An 11,263-nucleotide genomic window follows, 5' to 3' on the forward strand; every position below is an offset into this window, starting at 1 on the left:
ATCATGCACGACTCACCACAGCTTTCCCAATGTTTTTGCAGTTTTATCATCATCTATAGCTGCCTCCCACAGCTTGTCCCCAAATTTGCGCCACTCCGTTAACTCATGTACTGTATGAGGATTTTGAAAAAGTCCCTGTTCATACCCATAAGCTAACAACCCAGGAAGCTCTTTCTGCAAATCTATGCCCTTAACCTGAGGCTTTTGTAAAAAGCAAGTAAATAAATCATATGCTGCTTGCCTTTCTCTATCCATTGTAAGAACGTCAGCGCTGTTGCAGCCCCACAAGGTCTCGGCAGCATGTATCAGCCACGCTCTCCGTTGAGGTCACCCAGGGTGCGGCACCTTCCCTTTTTCAGGGGTGCTTATTCACTGTCCTTGCTGCGACAGGACCCGAACTCCTACACTGATCCACCGTGGTTGCCGTTACAGGAATCACGTTGGGGTCAGAATTTTGTTGGATCGGCGGGAGAAATGCTGCACTCAATATGAGTGACCAGCAAGTCTCCAACTTTATTGATTCTCACACATATTTATATTGGTGGTTCATGAAGCTCATACATATTGCAAACCTGAGCTCATTTTTGGTTAATTACTTATCGCTCAACCACGCCTACTTCTATATTCTTATGGTTATGTTACTACTTCTACATTCTTGTGGTTATTCTGCTGAAACTATCCTCATATTTTTGGCAAAAGATCCTCTCCTCTATCCAGTTGTTGCACCAAGGGCACAATGTGCTTGCCCATCATTGGACACTGACTGCTGAATCCTAGACTTGTCTCCTTCTAGCTTAACCAGCGGTATCATGTCTACGTGACTTTTCTCAGCGAGCCAACTGTCCACAAAGCTCTCCACACCCCCCAGGTGCCCAGAGCCAGCAAAAGTGCTCTGTGCCTCTGCTCCTGCCCCTGTGCAGACAACAGAACACAGCAGGAAAGGCTCAGGGCTCTCAAGAAAGGCAGCCAGAGATCTCTCACCCATCATGGGTAGAACAGGCCCAGACTGGGGAAATTACATTTCATTGAATTTATTATCATACAAATCAGAGCAAGAGAGTAATATGTACACCAAACCCTAAAAAGTGTTCCTGACACTGTTCTCTGCTTCCTGGGCTTCACTTTTTCCCCAGTTCCCTCCCTCCCTCCTCCCCACACAGTGGTACAGAGGGATGGGTCATGTCACTGCTTCTCCCTCAGGGAGAAAAACCCTGGTCCTGCTCCAGCCTGGGACTCCTCCCACAGGAGGACAGTCAGATCCTTCACAGACTGACAGACAGACAGACAGACAGCAGACCCTTCTTCACAGCCAGGTGCCTGTTGCCGAAAATGGGATTCCACCTCAGCACGTGTCAGCTGTTCTTCCTCTTCCAAAGACAGTCCAAAAGTGTCCCATTCTGGCCACTTGGAGATGATTTCCAAGAGCCCAGGGCGATTTGGATTTCCCATTGGGGCTTGTTGTGTCATGAGGGCAATGCACTCACTGCAGGCAGCAGCGGTGGCAGGATGGATTGCAGAGACTTTTCCTTTGCAGCCCCAGCCCAGCGTTGGCACTGGGCATGAAGAGGCGCTGAGGTGACCCTGAGAGGAAGTGCACAGGCTGCAGCTGAGGAAGGACAGCGCTGTGCTGGGCTCAGAGGTGAAGCTGGCACTGCCCAGCGTGGAGAAGGTCCTTTCTGCAGCCCCTGTTACGGGGGAGCTGGGGCCTTGCTGCAGAGATACGGCCGCTCATTGGAGCAGTTGTCACTCCTGAATCTATTCCGGTCAGCCAGGTACACGCACTGGGAATTGCCGAGGACAGGAACCCTGCAGGGAAGAGCAGAGGCAGCGCTGGCTGCCAGGGGCAGCCCTTGTGCCCCTGTGCCCCCAGGCCCTGCCCGGCTCCCCGGCACTCACCGGGAGCTGTAGCTGCTGCCGTCCCCCCAGTGCAGGCGCTCGCCCCGTCTGCGCAGCCCGAGCCAGAAATCGACGTTCCCGCGGAGGCGGAAGAGCAAATCCTGCCCAGGAGAGAGGAGTGGGAGCTGCCCCGGCCCCTCGGGGGGACACGGGCCCGGGGCTCCCCCCGCACACCGGGGCTCCTTCCCTGCAAGGCCCCGGCCCAGGGCTGCAGCCCTGGCCCTACGAGCACCGAGCCCGGCCCAGGAGCACCCCCAGGCTGCCCTCAGCCACCCCACACCGCCCGCAGCCCCTCACTCACCATGGCCTCCTCATCCTTGGCAATGGCCAGGGAGGCCCCGAGCTCGGAGCACCGTTCCTGACCCTGCTCCCAGGTGCTGTGACCCCTGGAGAAGTAGTAGCAGACCCCATTGTAGCCAACCCAGCCACGGGGACAGCACAGAACCGACAGCGGAGTCGCAGGTGTGACTGGAACCTGTGGTGCTGCAGGGGCAAGAGGAGAAGGTCTGAGGATTGCCCTGTGCAGGGAGCAGGGAGCCCGCTCTGCCCCGAGGGGCTGGGCCCAGGCTGCTGCCCCTCCCTTACCTGCCAGCACAGCCACGGCCACCCCCAAAGCCAGCACCAGCACCAGGAGCAGCAGAATCAGCACCGCCGTGCCCACGGGATGGCCCCTGATCCATTCACCTGGAGCAGGAAAGAGCTGCTGGCTGCCAGAAGCAGAGCCGGGCCTGCAATCTGCTCAGCCCATGGCCAGGGAGCAGAGCAGGGAGCCCTGAGCCAGTGTGGGCCTCACTCAGCTGGCAGCCAGAGAGCCAAGAGCCTGGCCACAGCCAGGGACACAGCTGTGGCCACAGCCAGGGACACAGCAGTGGGCACAGGCTGCAGCAGGAGAACTGCACAGCCTTGGGGGCAGCTGGGGCTCTTGCTTCCAGCCACTGATGGGGCCCAGCAGAGCACCAGGCCTCTTCCAGACATCGGGAAACAGCCACACACCTGCCAGCCCTGTCCTTGGGAGGGGACACTGTCCCCACCCTGGAGGCCACAGGGGTGGCCCTGCACTCACCCAGGAATCTTCTGAGGTTTCTTTTGTGTTCATTCTTGGTTGCTGATGTGCCCTGGGGAGCCAGAGGCTCCCTCACACTCCCATAACGGGTGTAGAATCCATTCTTCACATCTGCTTTCACTGCACGCATACAAGCAGCCGGAGCAGAGTTCATTCTCCTCCCGCTCACAGGCAGCATCTCTCTGCCTGGAACACACAGCACCTTGCTCCGGGGACTTCAGGAGTGCTGCTGGCAGATCCTTTGGGAGCTCGGCCTCGGGAACAGCTTCACAGCCGCGCTGATGGCACCCTGAAAGGGACACGGGGAGAGGTCACTGCTGGTGCCGGCCCTGGGGGCTCAGGAGGGCGGTGCCAGCTGTGGCTGCGCTGTCCCCGCTGCCCAGAGGTGCGGCAGCAGCTGCGGAGACAAGCGCAGCCTCCGGGAGCTCTCGGTGCCCGCAGCCCCGGCCCCTGTGGCTCTGCAGCCGCTGCAGCCCAGCTCCGAGCCGGGCCGGGCGCTGACAGCGCCTGCGAGCTGCCGCCTGCTGCTGGCCCGGGGCAGCTGCGGCTCGGAGCCCGCCCCTGCCGAGGGGCAAGAAGCAGCAGCCCCGGGCTGCTCACCATTGTGCCCCGCATTCCCTGCCCCGGCGCCTTGGAGCCCGGGCACACCGAGCGCCGGCACGGCCGCTGTTGGTCCCTGCCTGTGGGAAAAATGACCCGGGAGTTTTGGCTTTCACATTTATGTATGAGCCTGTGCATGTTGTTGGTGATTATAATGATTTAGGTATAGTATCAATTCTAACTCTTTCTATCTGGACACTACTGTAATATTACCTATACATTGAACTATGCACTGTATTGCTCATGGACACAGTAGTGTAATGAATATCTATGTATCACTTATGAAAATATTAGTGTGATCAATGTACTGTATTTTAGACCTTAGCAAACATCAGATGTGAAAAACGCTTTTGTGTAACTAAAAACAGTGTAAGGCCATCCACTCACCAACCTGTCCAAGAGATAAAATAACTGTGACAGAAACCAGAGCAATGGAGGACAATTAGACACTACCACGTTAAAATTAAGGAGAAAATACTAAAATCTTATCAGAGGATGTGAAACCGCAGGATGCAGACACAAGAATAAATAAAATACATGGACCTGACACCCAGGAAGTCATGCAGATAAGAGTGTGAAGAAGTCAGACAAAGGAGTTCCCTAAACACAAGAAAGCTCAAAAGAATGTCCGGATAATGATTTAAATACATGAATATGCATGCACCTCAGCGATGTAACAGTATAAACAGAATATTATCAGTATACCCCGGAGGGTTCTTTCACTGCTGACCAGGAGCACCCAGCGCTGGAAATATTATCCCTTTTTATCCTAGAACTATTACAACCATTATTATTATTATTGACCTTTCAAAAACACTAAGGAGTGAATTCCATTTTCCTCACCTGTCAACGGGGGAACCCAGCACAAGGATTTCACCAAAACCCCCCAAGCCCCCTCCGCCCGCGGCGAGGCACGATCGAACGCGGGTCACACCTGGGCTGGAGCCGCCTCTGAACTCCGCCGCCGCTCCGACCCGCGCTTGACCAACGCGCCGCGGGCGCTGCCGTGCGGAGCGGTCTCACGCAATGGCACTGACTGGAGCCGAAGCGGCCGCCGCGGCCGAGCTCTCCGCCGAGCTGGCCAATCAGCGGCCGGGAGCGCAGCCATGGCGGAGGGGAAGCACCGCCCCCAAGGGCGGGGGCTCGGGGCGATGCCCGCGGCCATTTCGCCCCCCCCCCCCCCCGGCCCCCGCCGAGCCCCGTGCGGGTCCCAGCTCGGCTTTTGCCTCGCTGCCGCCGGGGCTTTCCCCGCTCCCGGGGCTCGGCTTTGCCCGGCAGCTCCGGCTGGCCCCGGCAGAACTCACTCCCCGCCCGTGGCTCCCCAACCCTGCGGCGGGGCGAACCCCCGGCATTTGCCGCAAGGGCTCTGACTGCCCCTGGTTACTGAAGCCTCACGCACCGTGTCCTAGAATGCCTAAACATGGGCTGAAATGCCTTTTTAAAGTTAACCTTGTGTTTTTCACTAACTCTGGTTCCTCTGAGAATTGTTACCGGAGAGATTCAAAGCGGTAAATGCAGTGCTTCGTTCTTATTATCATGTCCAGCACAACACAATCGAATTTCTTTAACAGAAATGCTGATAACATTTACCATATGCTATTACACTAAATACAAACTTGAGAAGCTCCCGGTTATTGCTGGACACTTTGCCAAATTCTGCACTGCTGTTTCTTTCGGTACAATTGCACTTTAAAAAGTCTTAGTAAATTTATGGTTCCATAAAATTTGGGGCTACCATGAAATTTGCTCAATATTAAATTACAAAGGGTCACCATATTTGTCACACTTTTCTAATCCCTCCAGTATATCCATTAGGCCGTTATATCAGCCATGCTTGGTTCACATTTCCACTGCCTTTTGGTATTAATAGATTCAGAATAAGTTACATTTTTTAGGACCCAGAACTTTTAAGGATATTGATTGTTACTTCAGTTCTGTTTTATTTGAATGTGATTTTAGTCTTGGTAAGATTAAGCAAAGTGAAATCTGAGTAATGTTATTTATTGCTCTATTGACTTAAGTTTGTTGAGAGTCATTTATGTCAAGGCGGATTTCTGTCAGGTTTGAGTATTGCTGAGTTTGGACAAGGTCGAGTTTAAGTCTCCACTTGAAGCCATTTCATGTTCTATTCCAGTTTCATTAGGATCAGTTTGTATTCAGTATTAAAGATGTAACTTTAAGTATTTAAGTGTACCTCTAATGCCACTGAGGTGACAATGAATTCCACTGCAATTAATTTTAGGCCCTAAGGTAATTTTGTTTAAATATGTTGGTTTGCATTGCAAGATGGAGTTATTTCCTTCTAGAGATAAGACAGATCCCACTGAAACAGCTGTGATGAAACACTGATAAGCACCTGCTTTTGGATAGGAGAAGCTACAGCTTGTTGGGCCCTTGATCCTCTCACAGACTGCACAGGTGTCAGTGCTGCACTGCCTGACAGGATCATTCACTGTGATCTCTTCTGTTCTATCTTCCACAGATAGCACAGGAGAGAGGGTGGTTGTTCTACATGATGGCTGTTATCCACTGGAAGCTGTTCAGTCTTCCATTGTTGTGGGTACAGCGATGCTGGAGGAATATTGTCTCCAATTCCTGAGACAGTCACTGCTGATGGATCGGTTCCATCATGTCAATTCACTCATTTTGATAACAGGCATTCTTCATAAGACACCATTACCTTATCCATAGCTGGCTTTTCATGAACTTTGAGCTATCTTTGTGTGACTATCCACAAGACATGGTGTCACTTTGGGATCTCTCTGGTTTGCTCTCCAGCTGCAGATGCATCTCTTTGAACAGGCTGTCTGCAGCCGTTCCCTGCGCTGCCTGCTCAGCCTTTAGTCCCTTCTCTTGTTCCAGCAGGGTTGCTGTGCCTTCAGCCAGGGCTGTCTCCTGATTTTCCTGTCTTTTCAGAGTTCCAGGATGAGATCTCTGGGCTCTGTCAAAAGCCTCATCTGAGCTGAGGTCCTGTGGCCTTTCCCGACCCTTTTGTGACCCATCCTCGTGGGCCAGGGCTGTGACCTGCTGAGGGAGAGGCTGCTCCTGCTCTGTGCCAATCACACACAGCCCCAGTTATTCTCACAGAAGGGGGTTTGCCTCAATTTAGCCTCCCAAAAAGAGGGGAAATGCAGCTTCCCACTTCAATTTTCCTCAACCAAGACCATTCTGGGGGCTTTTGGACATCTTTTTCACCTGTGAAGGTCCCTTCAAATGGAGGTGCCCCTCGATGGAACTCTTACAGTGGCACACCAAGAGGTTCCTCTCCAGGGAAGCCCTTTCAGACCAGGGGCAGCCGTGTTGGCTCAGTTTGAACCTGAAGATGATGGAAATGGGGCTCTTTCCCTCAACTCAAACAGCACCATAAAGGGTTCCTCCTTCCATTTAAACATGAAAATCATGGGAAATGGTGATTGCCCACCAAGAGAGGCACTAAAAATAATGAAAAAAGGTGAGTTTTCCTTCAGTTGAGACCCTTCAAATCACAGGTGAATGGGGATCCCCCCAGTTCAAACACAATCACAGAAAAGCTTTCCCCCCTCCATTTCAATCCCTTTTCTCCTTGTAATGCCCCATTCTGGGGGCTCTGGGGAGGGACTGGGGGCACTTCCCCCTCCTCACTGGTCCCCCCCGGGGCTGCTGCCCTTGCAGAGTGCTGAGGAGCTCCCTCCCAGTTCCCTGCCAGTATCCCTCTTCCTGGCAAGCCCCAGCAGGGATGGGGAGAGCACTGGGCAGGAACTGGGAGCACTGTTCCTGCCCAGGGCTCCTGATATCCCTCCCAGGGCTCCTTCCCGCTCACTCCCGCTGCTCCCACTCTCCCTCCCAGTTCCCTCTGGCATTCCCTGTGCTCCCAGTTCCCTCCCAGTGGTCCCAGGATCTCTCCCAGTGCTCCCAGCAGCAAAGCCCTGGGGGCACAGCGAGCTGTGCTCTTGAAGAGGCCAGACTTGAGCTGTCAGGAGAGAAAACCCGGCTGGGAAAACTCCACAGTGTCACACAGGAACAAAGCCTTAACGAGGATGGGTTTCCCTTGCTGGCACAAGGAGAGAAGCAGAAATCTGACAGGAATATTCTTCATCATTCTGCCCAGGCTCTGTCAAACCCTCCAGCTCCTGCACCTCGGGAAATAACAAGTGGCTTCTAAGCAGTGCCTTTGATGTCACTGAGCATGTTATTATGGATTAATCTCACACTGGAAAGCAGCCTTCACACCCTACTGCTCTTTGCAAAGAGTTTGGAGGCTGCTGCCCGGCGAGCTCCTGAGTCTTATCTTCCTTGTCAATCTTATCAGCCCCTTGTTTAATTATAAAAACATAAATAAAATGCAGGGAGCATTGGCCCAGGGTCTCAGGACTTGCATATCTCCTCCAAAGTGAGGGAAAAGAGAGTGTTTGTCCCAAACCACAGAGTTTAAAAGTTCATGTTATCTGCATGTATTTCTAAAGGGAAAAGAGGAACAGTAAAGTATCAATTACTGTGCCAGTGGTGCTCCAGCCTATTTCTGTTCTCTTCTTTCAATTGTAGCATCTCTAAGAATACTTTAATAGAAAAAAGGAAAACAAATAAAAAACCCAAACAAACAAACAAAAAACAACAACAAAAAACCAACCAAACAAACAAACAAAAAAAAAAAAACCAAAAAAAAACCCCACAAACCAACACCTAAAAAACCAACCAAACAGAAAAAGCCCATAGAATTAAAGCTGAAGGAGAAGCAATCTGGCTGCAGGCTTGTGGCACTGCCCTGCCTGAGTTCCTGTAAGGGAGCTCATCCCCTCTGCAGTTCCAAGCCAGATCCCAAAGTCCTGAGCATCAGCTTTCAGCCTTTTGAACACTGAACTGTAAGAAAAGCTGCTGGGGAGGGCCATGCTCCAGGCACATCTGTGGCATTTCATCTCTCCGGCTCTCTCAGCTCGGCTCGGGTCTTTCCCTCTCCTTGCTGCGTTTGGCTCATGCATTTCTTGAGGGGCTGGCCCTGCACTGACCAGAGCATGACCTGACCATCAGACAAACAGCTTCTGGCACTGTGGCTCTGTCCTAAATGGACCATTTCCCAAAGGAGTTCCAGTGCCTTGGTTTCACTGACTCGAGATGGCTTTTCAAGGAACCTGCTTTGATGCACTCCATTTCTAAACCAGGAGCGCACAGCGCTCCTGCACTCCCTGCCAGGGTCATTCTTTGAGCCTTGGAGAAAGGCTTTAAAGCAGCACAGAGCTTGCTGAGCACCAACAACTTCATCCAAAATTCAAATCAACAGCATGGACAGAGCCTGACTTAAATCCTATTTAAAACTGAATTAAAGAGCAGTTGCATTGCCAATTGACAAGATGAGAAAGGTTTCCTTAGCAGTTGCTGAGATGACAAAGTAAGGGAGAGGACGAAGCATGGAGGGGAAAACCTTCATTTGCACAGTGGAGTTTTAACCATCGTGCTCATATCTGAAGGAATTGCAGAAACCATTCTAATCTCAGGAAAGGGAAAGGTTCCTGGATATTTCTCATTTCAGCAGGAGCCGGAGGAAGCCCTCAGCAGCAGGAGATTGGGATAAGTGCAAGGCTGCTTTCTGGAGCAGAGGGAGCCGGGTGTGCTCCTCAAAGCCAGACCTTCACCCACAGCAGCCAGAAGGGAGAAAAACAAGGACCCAACAAAGCTTTAAGTGGGGAATGGGTTATCAGGGGTTTTATATGGAAAGAACAAGGTCTGGGAAACAGGACCTGGCCGGTGCGAGAGGAAGGAAAACGGGAGGCAGCTGAGGCCTCTTCAGATTGGAAAAGAGAAAAGAAGGGAGGAGAACGGAGGAGGCAAGAAAAGGCTGGGACTAAATTCCAACACAGCCGGCACGGCCGCTGTGCCTCCCTGCCTGTGAACACGGGATAAGCCGGCACCAGGAACTCGCCAGAACCCCCTGGCCCCTCACCGCGGGTCCCACCTGGGCTGGAGCCGCCTCCGAGCTCCGCCATCGCCTCGCCAGGCCCCGCCGCACCTCCGGAACTAAACGAACAATCCTGCCCGCCCATTCCGCCAAGACTCAGAGCCCAGGGCGGGGTGGGAGGGGCTGCGGCCGATTCCAGCGCCAGCGCGTGGGGAGGCAGCGACGGGAGGGGCGGGAGCGGAAGCCGGAAGGGCCGTGTGCAGCGGCAGTGGAAAGGAAGGGCCGTGTGCAGCGGGAGAGGGCCGTGTGCAGCGGCAGTGGAAGGGAAGCGCCCTGTGCAGTGGCAGTGGGGGAGGCCAGCGCCCTCACACACCGCCCACATTCTAATAGACGCTCTCCTCCAGGCCCTCCGCTCTGGGTCCCTTTTCCTTAGCGCGGATTTTTCGGGACGGCAGCTCCCCCTCGCCCCCGCGGAGCCTTTCTGCTTCAAGCAGATCAAATGAATCCCAATTGTCATCGATTTCCGCCACCTGCTGTTTCTCCCCTCTTTTCGTAAATGAACTTCGAAGTTCTTTTCTTTCTTCCCACAGAGCTGGAAAGCAAAATGCTCGCCTGCCCCATGGCAATCCCAGCCGCCTGCCACCGCTCCAGCCTTGTCCCTCTTTCTCTCACCTTTACTTGGCACCACTTTCTCTTTCCTCCTCCTCTCCCTGCCAGCGGGCAGCAAAGCCATTTCACCCACTGGCACCAGCTGCCTCCTCTCCCTCGCTCCCATTTTGCCCACTCTGAACTCCTAGAGACGCCTGTCCGCGGAGCCGGAGCCGCGGTGGGGCCGGGTAATGGTGCAGGGAATGGTAGCAGGGATTCTTGGGCTGGGATAGGCCAGGGTCGGTGGCCGGGGACAGAAAAAGCGCTCTGTGTCTCTCCTCTTCCCCCCCAGCCCGGTCGCTTCATGGAAGCCCCCTCACCCGGCCTGCGAGCTGCCGGCTACTGCTGGCCCGGGGCAGCTGCGGCTCGGAGCCCGCCCCTGCCGAGGGGCAAGAAGCAGCAGCCCCGTGCTGCTCACCATTGTGCCCCGCATTCCCTGCCCCGGCGCCTCGGAGCCCGGCACACCGAGCGCCGGCACGGCCGCTGTTTGTCCCTACCTGTGAACACGGGGGAAGCCGGCACAAGGAACTCGCCAGAACCCCCCCCGCCCGGCTCTCACCGCGGCCCCCGAGCTGGGGCAGCACTGACCGCGGGTCCCACCTGGGCTGAAGCTGCCTCCGAGCTCCGCCGCCGCCTCGCTGGGCTCCGGGTGCCGCCACCTCAGCTCCCCGGGCACTCGACCTGGGCCACTGGCTGCCCAGGTGGGTGCTGTTTGAGTGGCTTTTGGCCGATTTGACAAATCACCGTCATTGAAGCACCGAAGGGCGGTGACAAGAGCTCGGACGGGGCGGGGAGCGGCAGGCCGGCAGGGCGCGTCATGAAATTTGCCCGAGTGGTTTTGCTTTCTTGTACCAAAGTGACTCACGGCGCCATAAATGGAGTCAGAGGCATATTTATTAGCAGGAGTCACGCCAGCAGAGCAGTGAGGTCACTCCTGTCCTGCAAAAACCTTGATAAGAAAAAGGGCCCCACTATGTTGAAGCTGGTCGACAACTGCAGCCCCGGGAAGCCGCTTCTGGGCCTCCCAACAGTGAATTACGGCAGGGATTCTTGGAGTGAGCCTGGCCAGGTGTCCGGTGCCACCAAAACCGCTCTGTGTCTCTCCTCTTCCCCCCCCCAGCCCGGCAGCCTCATGGCGCCCCCTCACCCGGCCTGCGAGCTGCCGCCTGCTGCTGGCCCGGGGCAGC

At 54.5% G+C, this 11,263-nt stretch overlaps 1 protein-coding gene across 4 annotated transcripts; it reads right to left on the minus strand.

Annotated features, from left to right (window-relative positions):
• Positions 1–1,015: 1,015 nt before the first annotated feature.
• LOC118688004 (C-type lectin domain family 2 member D-like) lies at positions 1,016–10,764 on the minus strand. Of its 4 annotated transcripts, none has more exons than XM_036385225.1 (6): positions 10,677–10,764; positions 2,960–3,248; positions 2,482–2,580; positions 2,198–2,379; positions 1,897–1,997; positions 1,016–1,806 (listed from the first exon to the last, which is right to left on the minus strand). In XM_036385225.1, exons 2-6 carry the CDS (start codon positions 3,135–3,137, stop codon positions 1,689–1,691), a joined length of 678 nt encoding a protein of 225 aa, XP_036241118.1. In that variant the 5' UTR covers positions 3,138–3,248; positions 10,677–10,764; the 3' UTR covers positions 1,016–1,688. The 4 variants fall into 4 exon arrangements, with proteins under 4 accessions (XP_036241118.1, XP_036241120.1, XP_036241119.1 ...); XM_036385227.2 differs by lacking the exon at positions 10,677–10,764 and adding an exon at positions 9,486–9,572; XM_036385226.2 differs by lacking the exon at positions 10,677–10,764 and adding an exon at positions 4,494–4,613.
• Between the last annotated feature and the right edge of the window lie 499 nt (positions 10,765–11,263).

The sequence above is a fragment of the Molothrus ater genome, chromosome 8 (assembly GCF_012460135.2).
Source record: "Molothrus ater isolate BHLD 08-10-18 breed brown headed cowbird chromosome 8, BPBGC_Mater_1.1, whole genome shotgun sequence".
Taxonomy (NCBI): domain Eukaryota; kingdom Metazoa; phylum Chordata; class Aves; order Passeriformes; family Icteridae; genus Molothrus; species Molothrus ater.